Source organism: Scomber japonicus, chromosome 19, assembly GCF_027409825.1.
Source record: "Scomber japonicus isolate fScoJap1 chromosome 19, fScoJap1.pri, whole genome shotgun sequence".
NCBI classification, from domain to species: domain Eukaryota; kingdom Metazoa; phylum Chordata; class Actinopteri; order Scombriformes; family Scombridae; genus Scomber; species Scomber japonicus.
Window position 1 is genome coordinate 18582678 of NC_070596.1, and position 22582 is coordinate 18605259.

The 22582-nt window shown below is 38.2% G+C and overlaps 1 protein-coding gene across 2 annotated transcripts in view; it reads right to left on the bottom strand.

The window, feature by feature from the left end:
- LOC128380393 (astrotactin-2-like) overlaps positions 1-22582 on the bottom strand; it is a 282453-nt gene that overhangs the window by 219387 nt on the left and 40484 nt on the right. For both annotated transcript variants that reach the window (XM_053340198.1, XM_053340197.1), the window contains exon 2: positions 7864-8051. In XM_053340198.1, coding sequence (XP_053196173.1) covers positions 7864-8051 — 188 coding nt within the window. The remainder of the gene's footprint in view (positions 1-7863; positions 8052-22582) is intronic.

Sequence of the window (22582 nt, forward strand, 5' to 3'; positions counted from 1 at the left end):
TCCCCCCTCCCCTCCATCCCCCCACACAGACACACACACACACACACTCCCAAAACTTCCCATATTGCATCATGCATTGTGCATCATGGTTGGTTTCTGGTGTAAAAGTTGCACCAAGTGAAGAAAATTGCTTTTTTTCTTTGTGATCTGTCTTACCGTTGGGATTGAGTCTTTGTTTAAGGGCTGCCTCAGTTCTTCTCAGAGGTCTGATCAAACCACCAGAGTGACTCCTTTCTGGAGGCAAACTGTCTGGTGTTAGATCTTTATAATTCCATGAATCATTTTTTTTTCTCTCCCTTTCTTTCTACAGGGCTGTGAAATTTCATTCTGAAAGGGTATAAATTCTATCAATCATGTGTGTGTATGTGTGTGTGTGTGTGTGTGTGTGTGTGTGTGTGTGTGTGAATGTAGATTTTCAAAACACTGCTTCCAATGTTCCCATTTTTGGAAATGTATGATGAAGAAAACTAGTCAAACAACTACCTCTCAACACAGAGACTGAGAATGTAGTGAGAGACAGCAGTGAATTGTAATGAAGTACTTCACTGATACCGACATATAGAATATTACCCTTTCAATGATTTACTTTACAATCACAGTTTGGCTCCTGCTAGCACATTCCTCAAAGGTAGAAATTAGAAAAAGCCAAGCAAAGGCAGAATAAAAGACTAACAGCAGCATGACAAAAAGCCAACCACGAATATCATCCATTCCATAGTTATTAAAGTGTGGTTGATTGTTATGGAGGCACAGAGGAAAATGGAAATCATATAGTTAGGACATCAAGCAAGACCAGGGAGCAGTATATGTTATAATTCAGATATTCAGTTTAATACTTGATATTGTATCACTATACTAGTATAGCCAGGTGCAATAGATTAGATTACAAAGGCATGACTCCAAATCAAGTCAATATCTTCAAGTCAATGTCCATTTGGGCATCTCACTAATGTTTTAAGTCAAATATGGTTCACAATATACTGGCCAATACATTCCAAACTTGCTTTATAAATTCACATGAATTTACCGCAATACACTATATGCAAGCCTGTGTACAATATTTAGAGCATCACACACAGCATCACTCTCCTCATTAACGTAACTGTATTTTGACATTTTGTTAATTGCACTATATTAGCACTTTGAAAATAATTTATAATTTAATAATAGCAAATTATTTAAAGCATAACCACAGTACTATTTTACATCATAGCATGTGTAGTAATATGTTTTTCATTACAAAGCAATTGGTAGGTAAAAGACTAATTAAAACTCATTTACTAACGGATATAAGAATATATCAGAAACTTATCTTTACAATGATCATCAGAATATAAAGCTTTGAGATGTGAGGTCTCTCTGCATATGAGATCATTTATAAATAATGTTTTTTTTTCTCAGGGAAAGCATTCTGAATGTGAGCATTTAAAATACAGTATTTTATCTCTGGGAGTTTCTGCAGGATTACGTGCTACATGAATACAATATGTCACTATGTCAAAATACCTTGATAATGTTATTTATCAAGTAACATACAGTGTGAGGTTACAGTCATGAAAGTAGCTAATAGATATTTAAAACTACAGAGAAAATCATGTAATGTATTCATAGCAACAGCCACTCTTAAAGACTTGAAAGCTATTTGAATCGAATATGACAAAAAACACCTTTGTGTTAAAGGCCTCGCTTGAAGCCTGTGAAAATAACATTGCAAGGACAGTGAAGGGCTATGGTGTGTTTGTGTGAAAGAAACAATTCTGTCTAGATGGTAAACATGTCTTTGTAAGCACCACGTGCACTACATGCACTGTTGGCTGGCTGATACTCTGCTTAAAAAATGTAAACATATCCCTTCTTTGAATTACTTGCTTTAAGGCAAGCCTTGACAGGGACATTTTTTATAAAAACACTGAACACACAGAGCCTGCTGAGCATATTCAACGCACTGTAGAGCGTTACTAAAAATGTTGGTAACTTCTTAAAAACTGTATTCTATTATGTGTAAAATAATGTACTCTTAGATTTGTTTTGCTATTCATACCAGTTGATTTCATTCTATCTGATTTATTTGTCAGTCAATTGCCATTGTAACCTGTGTTTAAACTGATAACTGTCTCTGTCTGCTGCTGTCATATGACAGACAGACAGTGTAAGAGGACAGAGAAAAGGAGAGAGACTTGGGGAAAAGATTGCTTGAGTGAGTGAAAAACTGACAGTTCAATGCCAGAAGAATAGAGTGCTCACACTCCAGTCTGGCCCAGAACTGACAGCATCAGACATAATGATGTTCACTCAAAGAGCCAAGAGACACCTTGGGAACATGAGGCCAAACCAGCATACCTTCTGTCCCATTCTGAATGCTTTGATACACTTCCCATCTCCATCCCCTCATTCTTTGCATTTTATACCCTAATGTCTCCTTTTATAGAGATACCAACCTATAAGATAAGATAAAGACAACTCCCAACGCACGCACACAAATGCAATAATGCAGTGTGAGATTAAACTGCACAGATAGCATACATGAGTGAATGCATTGCTTAAGCAAATTCACACGATAATAAATACTGGACAACTAGAAACTAGCAGAAATAAAATGTAGCAGCCACATCTGGTCACACAGGAAGGTTTTGGTCTTTTTTTAGTATTGTTAAAGGCAGCTTGTGGCACTATGGAGTAATGCTTTAATGAGCTGGTCCCATTTTGTCTCATGCTCTACTAGCATGGCCACAAAGAAGCATGGGGTGTTATTCTACCAAGGATACGAGCTGTAGATGAGAGGGATATGAGCACAAAGGATAGACATTCAGCAGTGTCCAGTACGATATTAAGACAAGAAGATGTTCAGATGAGGAGATGCAACCACAACGAGGAGAAAGAAAAGAGCAATAATAACTAATTATTTTAATACTACAAATAATACAATTATATCTAAATTAGTTAATCCAATAGCAAATCAAAAAAGAGACATAAAGCCATCAACCATGGATACTGGTTTGTCCTGTTCAGGGTTTCATGGGGCATAGACCTGTCCTAGCATTTGTTAAGCATTAGGTAAAAGGCATCCTACAGCCTAGACTGCTCACCATTTCACAAGGCTTACATACATAGATGGAAAACAAAATCCTAACATACGGTCAATATTCTAGGAAACTTTAAAAAATAAAAAAAAGCATGAATATAAAAATATATAAAATACATTATAATATATTAATTTAAACTAATTTAAACCATAATACAGAACATCAAATCAATCTACAACATTTAAATACTAAACATATAAAAAGGATGGAGACTAGACTAGGCTGCTTTATTGAGTGCTCTCTGAAAGAGTGGCTTACATACAGTATATGGCAGTGTTAGGCACAATTATATGAGTAAATTCTTTGAAACTGAATGCTTAGAAACATGTTAAAAGCAAACATAGTTTCAGTGCTTATTAAAATCAATTTGTTTTAAAAGAGAATAAGTTTTGAGAAACTAAAACTATAGTTTTATGTAGTTTTACTTACTAATCTTGGTGCTGCAGTTTAGACCAGTTGTATCTGTAAAAAGGGTCTTAGGGAGGAACACAGATAACTCAGTAATCTATACAGAAGCATTCAGAAGTGTGAATGAGTTTCAAAGTTTTGAATTTTGGAAATATTTTAATTCTGACAGAAACATATACAAAACTTTCTGTACAACTTTTTCTAGATTTACATATCAAAATGAAGGCCACAAAGAGAAATGATCTATTTTTTTAGGAGAACGTTTCACACTGGTTTCAGTGGCTTTACACTGAGCTCCACAGGAATTTTTATAAAAGAAAATTTGACATGTCAGTAGAAAAAGCACAGCTGATTATAATAAAATGAATGAAGGCTGAATTCCATTTAGCAACATCAGTTTAAAGGTACTATACTGGCTCGCTGTCAGATTGTCATGGCTTACTGAGACGTTAATGTAATTATTAACATATGTGCTTTTCCCACTACTGTATGACAACCAACTGAAAATGCTGTGAAAAAACCCTATGTGCAATTAGTCATGACTGATTGTCAACCTAGAAGGCATACCAGGTAATTACCACCAGAATGAACACAATTTAAAACAGATCTTTTCTTGTTTCTATACCTTCCCCATAATCATATTCACATATGAGTAAACAGTAGAAGAGGAGTCGTCAGGTACAGAAATAAAAACGGGCTGACTTATTGGAAGGAGAACGCATAAGGCATGCATGCACACATGAACCCTCTGTATGGTTAGATTGAGTAAATTAATGTTAATAACTGCTGCTATTATAATCATGCTTCTTATGAACATGTCATGACAGGTTTAAACATTGCTATCAAATGTTTCTATCACAGTGTCTGTAATCATTTCCTAGTGGTGAAGCGTTGGGCGCTAATTTAAGAGTACAATAAACATATACAGAATGGGAATATAAACAGTAATAGAAATGTTAATTGCTGAACTTAAAAATGCTAAAAAAAATCTGACTCAAGACAGATGTCTTTAATTGCACAGCCATGGTGCCATGGCAGTGTTATGCCAGCTTTATGCACACACCCTTCAATGAAGTGTCACCAAAAGTGTTTTGAGGGTGAGAGAGGAGGAGGTTTGGCTGTGAGCTGGAGAGGTGAGAGGATTCAAGAGAAGACGGAGGTGGATAGAGCGAGGAGATGGTGCAGAGAAGAGAGACAGAAATAGAGAAGGTGGTGGGATGTGAAAGGGGAGGTGAGGCAGAAAAAGTCAACAACAGAACAGGTGTGAAACATGAGACTTGAAGGCTGAAAAGTCGAAATTTGGGGACAAAGTGAAGCAGCGAAGTGATGAAAAAGCTGGGAGGGGAGGTATTCATGGTAAGTTAACAAGAGGAGATAGAGCACTCGAGTACTGAGATCAATATGGGTGAGATGGTATTACAATATAAATTTAAAAAACAAGCAGTGACAGAATGGTTAATTATAGCACACATACGGTGGTCAAAGTGCAGAGGTTTGGCTTCACAATAAAGTCTCAAGGAGAGAGAATATCAGTTACATTATGGACTGGGTGGGGACAAAGTGAGCACGCTGTGAGATGGAAATACTACAACAATGAAATTTGACATTCAACATAGTGGCATACAGCTAGATGAGATTATACACTTCTGGTAAACTTTAACCTAAAGATTTACAACTTCTCAGGCCAATACTGGACTTTTTCCAAAATCAACACAGGACAACGCAACACCTTTTCAGAGTGGAGGTCTTAGAATAATGTTTCAATCAATATTACTACAAGTGCGTAATGAAGGAGGTAAAACAAGAACTCGGATAACCAGTCAAGCAACCACCCTAAAGGAAAAAAAAACAGACTCATCCACTAACACCAACGACTGGATTTCCACTGATATACAGGTGTTGCTACACATGCTGTGCACTGTATTGTGCTGTTTATCAGCTGTTAGGGTCAGAGAGTGCTACTGTGGCATAGTATAGTGCACTGCATTTGTAGGGATATGGAAGTTCTACAGTTGACAAAATGTAGTGCCAAAAGAATGGGTTGTCTGATGGCAAGGTAAAGCAGTGAAAAAAAGCCTTTTAATAGACATCACCATTGCACAGAGACATTAATGGAAGAGGAACTATAATTGTATATTCTACACACAGGAAAAAGAAAGAAAAATAAATGTGAAAATAACTTTAATTCGAACTTACAGAAAATACAGATAATTGATTTTCTGCTTGAAAAGAACAAGAATCAACTGTTTGAACACAATGACAAAACAGGTCAATTCCTCACTGATAAGCTAAAAAGAATTAAAGACAAAACACTGGTAACACTAATTGAGATCCAGATGGAAAATGTATTCATCATCCAAACAATAAACGGGATCTTCCAGGATTACTGTATGGAATTCTACCACTCTGATAATGCCACACCTCAAGTATCCACACAATTCTTGATAACATCAAACTTCCTAAACTGCTCATATAACAGGCAAACTCATTAGACCAACCTTTAACTCCAGAAGAACTTGAGAAAGCTCTCTTATCCACAACAATAATCTGGTTGAGATGGTCTTCCCATAAAATTCGACAAACAGTTTTGACACTTCATATTTCCTCTGTTCAGAATGGTTATTGAAAATAAATCAAGAAATATACCACCACATATGAATATTGCTCTCATTTCAGTACTGCTCAAACCCAACAAAGACCCAGCACTCACCTTGAGCTACAGACTAATAAGCCTAATCAACAGCAATCTCAAAATAATAAGCAAAGCACAAACCAATAGATTGGAATCAGTCATATCCTATTTAATTCACACGGACCAAATAGGTTTTATAAATGGCAGCCATTCATCCACCAACATGTGCTGTCTATTCGGTTCAATGAACATATCCCAAAGAAATACCGTTATTACATCACTGGAAGCTGAAAAAGCTTTTGATAAAGGAAACTGGACATATTTTTCCTCACTCTCAAGAGATTTAGTTTGTAAGAGGTGTCAATTCAGTGGAACAAAACACTATAGCTCTATAGCCTTCTGCATCCCTTATCACCAATAATCACAGCTCCCAACACTTTATATTCTCTCCGTGCACTCTTTCCATTGCTTGTTGCCATCTTCATCGAGACACTCCCATCATCTACTCATCATAACAATAATTTCCCACCATAAAATCAGCTTATATGCAAGTACTTTTATATTTAACAAAAACACCACATGCCTTACAGAAGTCTCCAATCTTATTTAAAAAAAATCTCGAAATATGAATCTATTCTAAACACTGGTCTAAATCTATAATTCTGTCACTCTGTGGGGAAGACTGAAATGCCGCTATGAAAAATCTACCTTTCACCATAACAACAGGTAATGCCAGATATCTTGGTAGCATTATCTCTACCAAAATGTCGGATCTATTCTGCTAAATGTATGTCCATTACTTTAAAATATTAAGGAAGACCTGCAACAACTTTTATGCAATGCATAACATGCCAGGAAATAATAATAACAGATACATTTCTTACACAGTAAGGAAAAACAACAAGATTGTTTCAAAACCCCATTTATAGAAGTGACTCTGACAGCTTGGTGGAAACCTAACCAAATGCTTTTTGTGCCTAAACTTAACCAGACTTTAACTAGAGTTGTTACATCATACAATATGATTACCTTGTAGAAAGTGCACAGTGAAGAAACCATCTAGATACAACCATGTTGCACCATCCACTTTTAATGATCTTTCTCTATTGGAGCATCAATGCTCCAGAAAAGAGGAATGAGAGTCAAAGTTATAAATCTGTCTTTTAAATTAACTGTGAAGTTTATGTCCTATTAGCAATTGAGCTAGCCCCCCCTTTCAATAAGTCTTAATTGAATGAGATTATGTACAATCCTGAGAACAAAATTCAAAGTCAAAGTATACAGAATATTAATGATATTACAAATAACATCCAAAAAAAGCTCTGGGAGATTTTATGACTAGCGCTAACGTGTTCCAAACTGGCTAGCGGTTTAGTTTACCCAGTGAGTAATCCCCAATATCTAGAACCAAATATTTTGCAAAGACACATGGATCAATTTCACTGTGCTGGTTGGGCCTTAAACCTCACACAAAACAACTACTGACTGGGAATTCTTTTTTTTTTCTGCACAAACTAAAATGTCCATAGTTTACACAGTTAAAACATTCCATGACAATCATCTCCAAAAAGAAGGACAACAGCAACCATCAGCTGCATATGATATGTTTGGATGTCCACATAGAAGACAGTCCCAATTATTGTCAACAATGCTTATACTTTCTATGCCACACATGTACACATACCTGATTGTTTGTACATCCACAACTACATTTAGCATGCATAGGTGTTTAAAACATACCATAACTGAGATGTGCAGCAGATGCATGTGTTCATGTAGGACATGAGCAGGCTCCCGGGCTGTAGGTTGTGTTGTCTGAGCTAGAAGCTCAGACTCAGTCATGGACACATGGAAGTACAGTGTCCCATTTTCCAACCACTGTTGCTTCCAGTGTACCTGAGAAATATCTTCTCCCGTACCCGACATCTCTGCAGATAATAGTAAGAGAGAAGAAAAGGAAATGGTTAGTAGCATCAACACTTAATCTATGACAAACTGACATTTAAACTGTACTTGTTAAAAGCACATGTCTGTCTGTGTGCGTGGATATCTGTTATTTTGTGAACATGTACAAGAAAAACAACTTGACAATCTTTGAAAGTTCAAATTCCACTGTAGGTTATGCATTGGCATTCTAGTGCAGTGCACCATCTCAGTGTACATCAGCACAGACCTGCACCCAAGAACATTTGAATAGTTGGTAAGACTTCTCTGGCTGTCTTTTTTTTTTCTTCAGCTGTGCAGTTGGCTCATAAGTATCACTGTCAAGCATTGCCTAGCTGCTGTGATGAAATCTTTATAATACAACTTTTTCACCCAATGTATTAGTCAGAGATTTGTCTAAATTCAAAATCAATAATTGCCAAGTATCACAAATGTTTCAGCAATCACAGTCAACACAGACCTTTAATGATAAACAAAATGAATCACAGTTGGGGAAGGCTTATTCTTGTTAATATTCATTTGTTTACACCCTCTTTCTTGTCAGACAAGAAACAGACACAAAAAAACTCTACACATAATAAGATAATGGATTTATCAAGCTTGATTAAATTCATATGTCCACAGCCGTTGTAGAAATGCTGTTTCACCATTCAATGTCCCCTTCTTATCTGCATAAATCACCCTATAATTTGTACCGATATAAAACCATTAGCTCCAAGCCAGTGCTGGCATTAAGAATCCAACATCAAAGGAACGCTAGAAACATTTAAGCAGTGGATAAAAAAAGCAAAGCAGAAGGTAAAATGTACAAAGTGAAAACAAAAACCAAAAAAAAAAATTCACAGTTCATGAGGCATTGGAAAAAAGAGATAAAAAAGAGCAGGGAGATCGCCAGTTTATCTCGATATGGATCATGGCACAAGAATCTAATGCTATCAACTAGGAATGCTTGTTCAGTAAAGGAATACTGAGAAGCCTCAGGGAGCCTCAGATTGTGAGGCTTGATACAGTATTTGTCATGTGGCTGGGTGACAAGGGCATAGCCATCTGCTGACATCTCCTATCAGCGGCAGGTAGCAAATGACAAATGGCTTTTGGTGCAGCTGGTTATTAACCTGCTGACTGTAGGTCAGAGGACATGGGCGGGAAGGGAGGGTTATGTGAGCTCTGCTCAACAGTGCCATGGGCCTTCAGGTGCGGGGAGGGAGCATGTAGAACAGACATCCAATCCGAAAATGACAGACTGACAACTCAGTACAGTACATAGAACAGATAATATAAAAATCTATCAAATATTAGGTAAAAATACTAATTATTATTATATTATTATTTCATTAATTTTCTCATATGTTCCTTCATACTTTTCCATGATTTACCTGATTGTTTTAATTTATTTATCAATTAATCATTGACTCTGTAAAATGTCAAAAAATGACCAGTACCATGCAGTCTAAGATTTACATTTCCAGATATATTGTTCTGTTAAAAAAAAAGATCTTAAAAAAGGACTTAACAATTATACAAAACAGAGACAACAGATTTGAAAATCAGGAACTGGCGGGGACATTTGGTATTTTTGCTTAATGAATTATCAGATCAATAATCAAAATTGTTCACATTGTCTTAAAGCTTCTGAATATTTTGAAAGTGCACTTTCTTTAAATATATTTCCTCTTATAATAGGCCTGTGAGATGTTACTATACTTTTGCTGACTACAGCTTATGATAAAAGTTTGCAGGGTGTGAAATTTGAAATGCCATAACTGCTGGCTATTCAACTATTTAAGTTTAATCTGTGGACTGAAGACACAAAGCTTGACCTTTCGCCTTGACAGTTAGATAAAGCTCTGTCTGCTGGGCTAACAGTGAGGCGCCTCCTACCTTCTGTTACTGTTTAAAAAGGAGTTTATAACTATCCAGCTCCTGTCAATTTACCTAGGCTCATGTGCCTTATGTGCATCTCAGATGCCTTTAAATAACTCATATTATGCACAATACTGACACTTAGTTTGACATAAATGAAAAGTGACTCTCCTGTGAAAAACTGAAAAGGCAAATCTTGCAGCAACAAAAGTAATCAAATGCATGATGGGTGGACAGTAATAGAGTTTCTAGGGCTGTTACCTACCTTTGTATGATTGTTATGCAGATGAGGACGGTTAGTAAGCATGCTATTTAAAGACAAAGGGATTGTGTGTGTGTGTGTGTGTGTGTGTGTGTGTCCTTGTCTTTTGTGCTATGAGGCTTGTCATTGGGCACCAAGCCAGGCGTTAGTGGGATATAGGTGTATGGCCTCAAGGTCTGCTTGTAATTCATTAGGAGGAACATTATTAATGTGTATATGTGCATGAATATGTGTTTACGTGTATACTCTTTGTGTGACTGAAGCCAGTGTGCTCCCAGCAAGGGTGTCAGCAATACAGTGTCCACTAAACTGAGTCCAAGGACAACCCAAAGGAATGCTATAATGAACATTTTTTAGACCCATGAAAACTGTCTCCATGGATCACAAAGAAATTGTGACACATCTTGTGGCTTGAATCCTTACAGGGTGAAAAAGCTCATTTGAAATGGTTGTGTGTTTCTCACACTGTAGGTTATTAGCACTGTGGTCATAAAACCCCAGAAGAAGGAAGATAAAAATACATTATGGATGTCACATCATTCAAAACTGTTAAAATGACAAAAAGGTGGAAGACTGGCTTTGTGGACTCATCCATTTCTTTGAATATACAAGAAACTATATTGGTGGTTTTGCTTTGTATATTACACAGGTTTTCAATTAATCCTTGACCTTGCAAGAAGCCATTTATTTAAGTAAATGAAAATTCATGTGAACATTTCTTGAGAAAGATATAAAGATATCATCAGCAAACCTTTGATTTTGTTCTTTTTTAATTTCCTTTTTTCGTTTTTGTTGAAGCTGAATAATTCTGGCACGGCAGGACAGCTCTTAGCAATAACCATTTTCAAAAATCTTCTCAGTGATACATTTTTTTGCTGAAGAACATTACAACTAGTGCAATTGCATCAACAGAAGTAATTTTCAAACCAGTACTAGGAAAAATATGAAACTCTAAGACAACAAAACAAGACAACAAAATGTTCACTATGGTGGATTGCTGATTTAAAGTAAGTTCATTTTCAGGAGGAAGGAGAAGGAAATTAAATGAAGTGAATTGCTGTATCGAATGAAGAAATACATTGGAAATGTATGGTTTGCTTTCAAAATGGTTGCAAGACAGGTAGACAAGCTGCACTTTCAAGTACATATTCCACTGTTACTGTCCTTGAAGGGAAACCTGTAAACATAGCAGTTCAGAACCGCAGAATATACCCTTATCCCCAGGAATTCATAGTGAATAATTAATATTAGTAAAACATTGATTATTGAGTTGATGAATTTCAGTAGTAAATCATTGGATTTGGATTCGCCTTTAAATATATAAGTTTTTAATCATTTTCAAGTCAAGCAAAGCATTTTGTTTTCCGTTAGTTACTGGATGAGTTAAAGATAAAAAGAAGCCTTGGTTGCCTTTTCACTTTTCACAAGGTTTGCATAATAGTCAGGACAGCTATGAAGAGCTTGGCCTAAATCCTTGATAAAGCCTTCCCAGTCTTTGCTAAGTCCTGTCTACAGGCACTTGAAATATTCCTAAGTGAAATCTATTGAACACTCGATGTCAGCAGAGCTCTTATTACAAAAGCCCGTGATCACATAAGTGCTCACTCTGCATCTTACCATGTTTTTCTTTATCCGTTTTCTTTTATCTGATCCTCCTCTTGGATGTTTCTTTTTATATTTGGTTTATCATCTGCAAGGTTTGACTAGAAAGTGTTGAGTACAATTTTGAGATTCCTTTAGTTTTCACACTCTTTACGTTCTTCCTTAAGCAAGACTGATGTCCACTTAGCACAGCCTCTCACAGTTGTGTGTTTGATGAGTTGAATTGATCCACAAACAGCCCCACAATGATGGTGTGAGTGGTTCCACAGCCCTACCATATTCAAGCACTACAGCTTTTCCCTATCTCAGGTGGAGAATATATACCAGGTGTATGCAGACAATGCCCATGCATTGAACTCTGTCACCATGCCTCAGACATATCAAGCCATGTGTCTGGTGGAGCTTTGACAACAGATGCCCCCCGACAGTCCACTGGCACTTCTCAACAAGGTCAGCGTTGTCACGGATGACATCTTCTGCATGTCCCACTGGGCAGTGCTATCCCTGGGCAGAGGGATAGCATCTACAGTGGTGGCACAGAGACACCTATAGATGATTCTCTCAGACGTTCTGAATAGGGACAGGGCCTTTTATTGGGACAAGCCACTATGCTGCGGGTTTGTTAGGGCAGTCAATCAACACTATTTAGGGGAAGCTTGAACTAAGGAAGAAGCAGGCAAAAGATCTGCAAAGTATTATCGCCAGACATAACGTGAAACCAAATCATTGATCCACCTCTCGCAAGTTAGCAATACCACTGGTTCCCCTAAACAGGGCACTGCCATCCACAGGTTTGGGCACAGCTGGTGGGGCAGTGGGGCAAACTCAATGCCACTTGGCTTGGAGCAAGGGTCTGCCTCCAGAGGGACTCACTGCCTAGGAAGAAGAAACCATACTCCTCCTAGCTCTGGAGCAGAGTGGAGAGGGGCTTCAGCAGCAGGCACAGCACACCAGAGGGCAACAGCCCATCCTATACAGTGTAGCAGTTCAGTTCACCTCCCCCAATGGTGTCTCAGTGGGTATTGGTTAAGGTTCCAGGTCAGACCACCCAGTTTTCTCTCCATAATAAACACAGTTACAGGGGAATAGGCAATGGTACTCAGTCAGGAAATAAACAATTGGTTGAACAAGAAAGCAATACAAGTTGTTCCCACTTTAGTGGTTGGTAAAGCCATTATTTTGTTGTTCCACTGAAAAGGAGAGGGCTTTGTATATATATATATATATATATATATATATATATATATATATATATATATACCTACATTTGAGGGTACAGCCCTTTACAGTTAGTAGGCATTATGGCATCTATGATCGCTGTAGTGCCAGTCGGGTTATGAAATATGTGAACGTTTCAACTCCTGACTTTATCCCATTGACTGTGAGTGCTGAATCACTTCTAGCCGCAATAATCTTAAGTGCAAGAGCATCATCTACGTACTATGTACTACCTATGTACTCCCAATTAAGTGCTCTATTGTGGATGGGATGGGTCATGGAATATGGCTTTGGTGCTTGTGGCTCTTTGTGGGCCTCCATTTGAGCGTATTGAGTTTGCAAATATGAAATTTACTTAAAATAAAACTGCACTGCTTCTCACTTTGACATTTGTAAAACGGATAGGAGACTGTCATGCTTTGTCTGTGTACCTCCCTTGTACACAGCTCACTAGATGGCTCCAAGGTGACATTGCACCTTAATGCCAAATGTTTACCTAAGATTATCTCAACAACCTTTAGCTCTATGACAAAAGCTCACTCTTGGTACAACAAATATAGTATGGGACATGTGTTTAAAGCTCAAGAGCTCAGCCTTGAGCTGTTTTCCACCTACTTTTGCATCTGAAGAGCAGAGGAGGATGCATTTGTTGAGTCCTGAGTGTGTTGCACACCTACATAGACCACACCCTGAGTGCTCAGAGGCTGTTCTGCAGGGCTTAAACACATGTCCCATACTATATGTGTTGTACCAAGTGAAAGGGAACACAATGTTAGGACTGGAACTGTTATTTTCTGAAGGAGAGGAATGAGGTGCAACACTAGGTTGTCCCTTTGCTCAGATGGGCTCTGTGAAAAATCGAACTGAAGGATGACTGTGGTGACAGATGTATATATATGCAGGCTGGGCCTAACATACACCTTAAAAGCATGAATAGAAGTGTTTTCAGTCAGGTCACGTGGGGCATGATATCCAATACTATATGCGTTGTAACTTGTTCCTCCCCTTCAGGGAACAGAAGCTATACTCATAACGTTTCGTTTTGGTTGACTCTCACCTCTCTGACTACATTGTTGCCAGACACAGCAAGGAGCTGTTTACAGCAAACAAGCTATAAAAATTCATTCTATGCCACCTGCCCAGCACCAAACAAGTGACAAATGTACCTACTAGCTGATGAATAAAGTGTGCAAAGTGTCGTTTTTTGGGTTTTTTTTAAACAAGGTGGTTTTCATGATATAACAAGATAAAATCACATTTTTATAACAGGAAAAGTTTCTTAAATAACAATTTTGTAAATGTATACAAGAAAATACGTCATAATAAAACTTTGTTAGAACTTGAAACTTTTCTTGTTAAAATGGAAGATGATGAATTTTATAGTAAAAACGCTAAGCATAACCATATGACAGCAATGCGCTGCAATATAAATCTGCTTTGGTGCTTGAAATTAAAATCCACCCTGTAATTGAATTTACATTTTTGCTGTTTCAACATACTAATGTTAACTTGAAATAGTTTCTTATGCTTAACACCAGTGAGAGACTGGTAATGTATGCCATCCAGAGACAAACCCATGAACTTCCTCTCTGACCATATACAACAGAGGTACTGGCTTTTTTATAAACAACAGCGGTACTCATGGAGATTTTGCGGGAATATGAGCATATTCATCACAGTTGGAACTCATTTGAATATAATATCTCAGACATTCTACAATCCCACAGAGTCAAAATCTAATTCAGTGTTAATAGACCAACTCCAAAATGTATTACCTAGAGAAGTCTTCAATTCAATCCTCAGCGCTCTTATTTGCAGCTAGGGAGACAGTAGCCTTTGTTTTGGGACACTGAATTGAATTTTTGTTTTAAAATGGGCTTTAAAATCAGACTACAAAAATTACATCTCCACCATAATTCTCTTATAAACATTTTTATAACAATATTTTCAACATCACGTCTACAAATTATGGCATAATCAGGCTGTGTTTCGATGATGATAATTATTATCAAGGTCGTACTAACTCCTCCAGTCTGACAGAGAGCAGATGTGGGTTCAGAATATAGGGACATCATGCTTGGAAAGGCTAAAAGTCAGTAGCAAAGGGGAGGGTTGGGAAGAACTGGTTGTGCAGTGAGAGAAAAATCTTGACAATTTTGATGACGTATCACCACTTTAACAGCCGTTGTATGATAGACTAGTATCACCCCTTTGCTTTTTATTGTTTTTTCACCCTGAGCACCAACTGGAGGATGTTTGCCCTCATATCTGTATGCACAACACCCACATCCGTATGAGATATGATTGGTTGCATGAAAAGGAGCAACAGTAACGACACAAGCACCTATTTGAAAAGTTAATAGATTTAGATACCCAAGAATCGCTCAGAGAGACTGAACAAAGACTGGAGCACTCTGAATAAAGACACAAGGTGCAGTGCTTTTTCTCTAGGCTGCCAGATGCTGCCATACTGTATGCACTCTCCTCGTTGAAATCAACTGAAAGATACTGGTGTTCAGAAGAAAAGAAAAAAAAGTGCTATATGGATACAAGAGCTGAGATTGTCACTAAAAGAAAATAACTAGTCCACCTTAAAGGTCAGTCTATTATAATTGAGGCTGGTAAGGTTGTTACTAACTTTGTGGCTATGTAACATGTTGCTGCCTTTTCCTATAATTTTTGGGGAACTAAGCTCCCCTTAGCCTCTAAATGGTTCAGAACAACATAAATTGCTCAATTAGAACATGCAATCAAAGTTTTCTTCCCACCCACACAAGAACACATGCTCCCAAAAGGTTGGCATTCATCAGTTTAAAAGTGATCATAGCATTTTAGAGTCAGTGATTGTGCAAGCCTGACAGCTCCATGACAGTTTGTCAGCTCGGCAACAAGCCTGTGTCATCAACATGATGAAAGCTGGCACCCTGAAGGCACTTTGCCGCCTGTCATTACATATGTGGCATAATGTGCTACTAACTGTACCCCATATCTGGCTCAGGCTGCCTATAGCATGGATGCCTTGAGACGAATTCTCAATTATTCATTTGAGAGTGTACGGATGGTCTCATTGATTTCAAAGTCTCAGCCCAAAATGAAAGCAAAGACAGGGAAAGAGAGGTGAGTGTATATGGAAGAGGGAGGCAAGCAGACAGAAATGGGAAGGAGATTAATCAGTCCGGCACTCATCAAAGGTGTAAAAGAATACTAGCATACCTTCTAGACATTCAAATACTGCTTAAAAATGCCTCCTTTAGCTGTAACAGTGACCATTTTTTTGCACTATTTCACTTCACACTAACGTCTACTGCCTGCAGGCTCATGTGTGCCACAAAGCCTGATCCGGCACTCTCTATCAGTACAGAAATCTCCCAGAGCTGCGCTGTCACTGATGGACTCAAGTGACCAGGGTTTTCTTCAACTGGAGTTGCCCTCATGCTTGCCGTAATGATCTTCACTGTCTGCGACTGCGGCTGTTAACAACGCTACCATTCTGTCCAAACGATGCAACTCCTCTAATTATGATGTCCTACACTGCCACACAACTACACCCGACAAGGGATTTTTAAAGTGCAAATAGTTTGTGATTTTAAGAAACAGACCTTGTTGCATCCATAGAGGCTTGCACATCAGCTGCAATGTGTCATACAGAAGCAAAACAAACTTGGGCATCATTGTTGGAAACATCGCAAGACTACACTTTACCAGGCAAGATGCAAATTATGGAGCAGACTTCAGTGTGCTGTGGAGTTTACAGAGATTTCCATACTAAGCTCTGTCTCCTGCCACCATGGATCTATTTAATACACAACCTCTAACCAATAAACCCCACCTCATACATGAGCACGTCTTGGACAAGGGGCTGGATTTCATGTGCGTAACTGAAAACTGGCATAAACCAGGGGGCTACTCCGTGGTAACTGAGGCCTACCCTACTGGCTATAGTTACATTGCAAAAGGCTTGAGCTCTGGCCATGGTGGTAGTTTAAGCAATCATACGCCAGTCTGAACTAAAACAGTCTCCTCTACCAATGCCTGATCTTTCTAATATGTAAACCTCCATACTCCATGAGGAGTATCTTTTCCTCCGTGAGATACACAAACTCCTCACCTCACTCTGCTTCATGTCAACTACCATTGTGGTGGTTGGTGATATGAATATACATGTTGATCCTCAGTCTGATAGTGTCTTGGCCTGAAGAAGCACTGACCTGGCGATCACAACTATTGTCCTCCAGGGCATCACTTGAACCGCTTCTGCATTAGTAGATGAACTAGTGGCACTCTACAATACATCTCTGAGCAATGTATTTGATCTTCATGCCCCTGTCAATACATGTGAGGTCAATTTTTTCATGCTCTGCTCTCTGGTTCACTCATGACCTGCAGAAAATAAAAGCTGGACATGTCAAAGGATTTACTCAAAGTACCTTGTGGATCTTTAGTTACAGTTCTACTCCAACCTAATTTATAGCAGTCCTGGCAACACTAAGCATCTTTTTCCCACTATAAATCATCTGCTGAAACCACAATCATCTTTCACAATTGAGGCTACACAAGAGCGATGTAACAGTTGTTGACTTTTTCAGTGCCAAGGTCAACAATATCTTCTCTCTGATGTCCAGCCCTACCTCTCTGCCTCATCCAGTCTTTAACCCTCTGTCTGGGAGCTTGTAATCTCTACTTCATTTTAGTGGTGCCAAGCATTGCCACATTGAAGAAATCCTCAGGGAAACAAAATACCGCACTTGCACCCTGGGCCTCACCCCCACCCCCAGATCTCTGCTCAAATCATACATTCAACCACCCTTTCTTGTTCAAAATGTCGGAGAAGGCAGTTGTTTCTGAGCTTTAGGACCACATTAAACACAACAAACTAAGCCATGCACAACAGGGGATCAAAGTCTTCTGCACTGTTAGACCAAGCTGAGGGCAGCATAGACCTAATCTCTTCATAAAAGGTCAAGTTGTTTCTATTCAGGAAGGCCTTTCAAAACCTTAACTCTTATTACTATTTTCTATATGTTGTGTGTTCTGGGTTATTTATACTGTATCACATTTTACTATGAATGAAAGTGTGGTAGAAATCAAACACATAATTATTATCAGGGTTTCCGTGAGAAAAAGTAATTAGGTCCAGAGGCCAGCGGCTTGGCTTGTCATTAAAAATAGACCAACTTAAAGGTCAGTTCACCTTTTTTTTTTTTTTTTTTTCTTTCATGTTTTTGGTCACATTTACCTTCATTGTATAATTACTGGCTAAGAGGCTAACAGGAAACAAGTGGAGAGAGAAATGCACATGCAACAAAGTCCGAAACAATTCATAATTTGAAAAACAAACACACTAAATAAATGCAAGATTGATTACATACTAAATAATATTGGTGTCATATGCGCCCATTCCCAAAATGCTAATCGTGACATTACCATTCATAATGACCTAATGCATGCATGCAGGATTCCCCTTTTCTATTTAACACCAATGCAACTAAATGCCACTATAGTGTCTCATTACAAACACTAATGAAATAGATGGCATTTACATAAAGAGCAATGAAAATGAACATAATTAAAAATGCATCAACACTTTTTTCATTCTTTTCCAGGAAATTTTGGGTGTTATCTGCACATGACTGCCATGCTTAGGGACATAAACATGTGTGTCTCTGTTGAAATGATCAGTATAGCTCCTGTGTCACATATGTTGGTCCATGTGGTTCTAAGTGAAACACAACATTTTGGAAGAAGAGAAAACCCCACATTTTCAGGCAGTGTTGCTGGAATTATTTGATGCTTGTTTAAATTCAGTGAACACACAGTCACATCCACACTTGTTTTTATTTGAGAAAGACATGCTGGTGCAAGCTGATTCTGGGAGCATAATGACATTCTTTTGAACTAGTATTTCCAATTTAGTACTGGTACAAAATACTTAAAATGTAGTAAATACTAAAAAAGACAGATTCAGTGAAGCATCACTTCAAGTCTTTCACATTAAGCCGTTGTAAATTCTGTTGTTGCTGGTGCATGTTTCTCACTTTCAGTTGTAATATGTTGTGGTGCCTGTACTTGCCTCGTGTTTCTGTAATGTGCTGTGTTTTCTGTATTGTGTTGTCTGTAATGTGCTGTGTTGTCTGAATTTGCAACATGTTTTTCTAGATGCTGAGCATGTGTTGTCCAGTTGATGATGTTGGCTGGTGTTTTGTCTATTTGCATGTGTTTTCTTAAGCTGCAGTAAATTTTGCTCTTAGGGTCACCATACTTCCCTTGTTTTAAACAGCACAGTACAAATAAACACACACATTAAAGTTGATTTTAAGTTTTCATCTTTACCACACTTCTAATAATAATCTATAGTGTATAAACATCAATAGTGTTAGGACTATTTGAACATTCAGTTAACAAAAAACAAGGAAATAATAGAAAAGCTGTCACTGGTTTCCTCTTCCTTTAAGACTTCCAAGTGCTGTACACTGCTGCCTCTATACTTCCATGCTCAATCAGCACTGTGGGATCCAATTCTGTTGACTCAACACCTGTTTCTCTAGATGACCTGTTTTTCACCTCACTTCCCCACATGCTTCTCACTGAAAGGCCACTTTATACACTTTTACACCTGACATTTGTCAAGCTGAAATGTAGTTGCTCTCTTGCCAGGACTGATAATCCTGCTAGCCACTAAATTACAACAATCCACGAGTAAAACGCATTTATCCTAAATGTAGTTTTATTTTTTTCTGTGATGACTAAAATTGCTTGGTGTATAAAGGCTCTGACTTCATGGACCTAAATCTGTCTCTGAATTAGTGACGAGATAGACTGTCCTATTTACAGTGGCTGATGCAATGCATTCTAAATCTGTGTGCTTGTTGCTCTGCATACAGTAGGCTATGTGACAAAGAAAACTGCCATTTTATTAAATATCAGCATAACAGGAGGAATATTACAGGATGAGATAGTGGCACCAACTTTGTCCCTGGAGTTCTTAGCGCAGTCCTCTGAAGGATCTCCTGCTAACAAGAGACCCTGCCAGTGCCACTCAGGCCTTATCGCTGATGTCCACACCTACACTAGCTCCTACTGTGCTTAATCACAGTGGCAGCTGTTGGACTGCACACTGACCACCTCCTACAGAAAACCAATCATATTTTCAGAGACACCCAGCATGAAAGAGAAGGTGACTTACGACTTCAGAACACACAAACCAAGGCGTGGCAGTAACAGTATTAGGCAGCCACTGTGCATACCTTAAAGAAGGCAAAAATGCCATCCTTTTTTCTCCAACATCCCAGAAGTTATTGAAAGTCACAGCCGTATATGCATCTTTTTTCTTCAAGAGCACTTTTATAGAAATATAAAACTATACAAATTCAAACTACTAAAAAAACACAATATAGTTATCCACAAATAAGCATTGTCCTACATATGATCTAACAGCAAAGATGAGTGCAAAGCAAGCAATGAATTATACAATAGTATTTGTTTTATGGGACTAATAGACCTCTGGGAACCTGTTGTGACAGTGTAAATAGAATAAAAAAACAACTGCCTGCCACTGGTCCCACTAGGCCACAGTGGGACCTGGATTATCTCTCATTAGCAGTGAATACATTGTGTTAGGACTGTCAATGTCCATGTGGCACATGCATGAGTGTATTTGCATGTGTACATATGCCTATTTACTGTAATCTATGTGTGTGTTTCTGTGACTCCATTGTTACTCAAGGTCACCACAATTTGACATAATTTCAATTCCACAAACACATTCAAATAAATACTTTTTACCATGCAATTAAGTCAAAATACAGTTTTGGTTTTCTACAGGAAATAACCATCATTAACCCACTACAAAACAGTTAAAGTGTAATTTATGTCTGGATCTATAAATGCTTTGTCCCTTGCGCTCTCCAGGATTAGTGAGGCAGAGTGCCAAAAAAAAGAAAGCAGGAGCCCTCCTACTCCTAATGTATTTAAAGTGACACATTAACGGGATAAACAGTCCCCTTATCTACTGAGTGCATAGGCTTTTTCTAAAACACTACAATCCCATTAACAAGGCCTATTCTGATTTCACATCTCTCTCACTCTCTCTTACTATAATGTAAGGCTTGTCCACCGATGGGGGTTGTCTGCCAATGCCAAAGTGGGAGGCTTTAGCGTAATAATACACACATTAAGATTTACTAATCCTTTGTTTTGGCCTCTTCAGTTGAGACCTCGGTCAAATAAGAAGGGTAGAATGCATTGACACAGTGATTTTTCAAGGTCTGTTTTAAAGGAGTATGCCACTCAATTTCAGTTTGTCAAACCATGTACAGTTTGCTACCAACAACCAAGGCTTATGCCAACAAGATATGTAGTTGGTAGTGAACGGAAACCAATGTATTTTTCTTTCTTTAACATTTTCCCCCCAGTTAACTTCTCCCAGTTATAATATTTACCTAGCCTGTTGCAAATTACTGTGTGGGGTGCAAACATTTTGTCACTGCTATTTTTTCAATTTTATGGGGTATTTACCAAGACTACAGATGTAAATTAGCCCAGCTACAGTTAATGTGATTTGCATAAAGTTGTGCTGCATAAGCTATGATTCAGGCCTGTTTTACGGCGTGTTGTACAAGTCTGGAAAGCAGTAGAGTGCAAACAAGCTTCCTGTGGTGAACTTGTAATACTGCTGCAGAGCAAACACATTTGGACGGTCAAGAGTGTATTCATCCCAAAGAGGAAGGCCACGTGAGGAAGTACTTGGTAAATGCCCAAATGTCACTCAAAAGCCAAAACAGATCAGTGACTGAATGAGCCAAGACATTTAAGTGTGAGAGATGTCTTTCCTTTGACTAGATAACTGATATAAACACATTTTAAAAATCACATAAGATGCCTACTTAATTACTATTAATGGCAGCTTCAATCATATTGCTTTGGACCATTGGAACTGAGTCAATTAAAGCCAGGAAAAACATATATTGAAGCAGGCGATTGTAAATTGATCATGGCTTTGAGGCAAAACAGATTTTGAACTTTGATTTTTGAGAAGGCTGAGCAAGATGGACAAAATCAAGTATCACAATATATTTGACCAAATACCTCAATATCGATATTGCAACGATAATGCACCTTAGTTTATTGGGGTTTCTCATAGAGGGTGAGAGGGTGGGGCAATCTTAACATGTTCCAGTAATACCAGCTAACATTCACATTCAAGTTGTCCACTGGTAAGACCATGAGCAGGCCATGAGCAGGTCTGGGTGATTCCATGCTGATACTATACTTGTTGACAGCCAGCCATTCAGGTATTGGCACAATCCCTGGACTGCTGCTGTGTCCCTCAGGCTGTTCTTTTGCCCCATAATTAAATATGTCATGCCATTCGCACTGATTATTTTGCAAAGGTAAAGAGAAATCAGTTTGTGACTATTTTCTTCTTAACAGGAATCGGTCTAGCTTGCCATGATGTCCCTTTAATGTTGCCAACTATACGCAGCTCAAGATCCATCTTATGGCTGGCACAGTCTCAGTAGTGACACACTAGAAGCTCTTAGTCAATCTTAACCAGGAAGTTGCTCTTGAGAG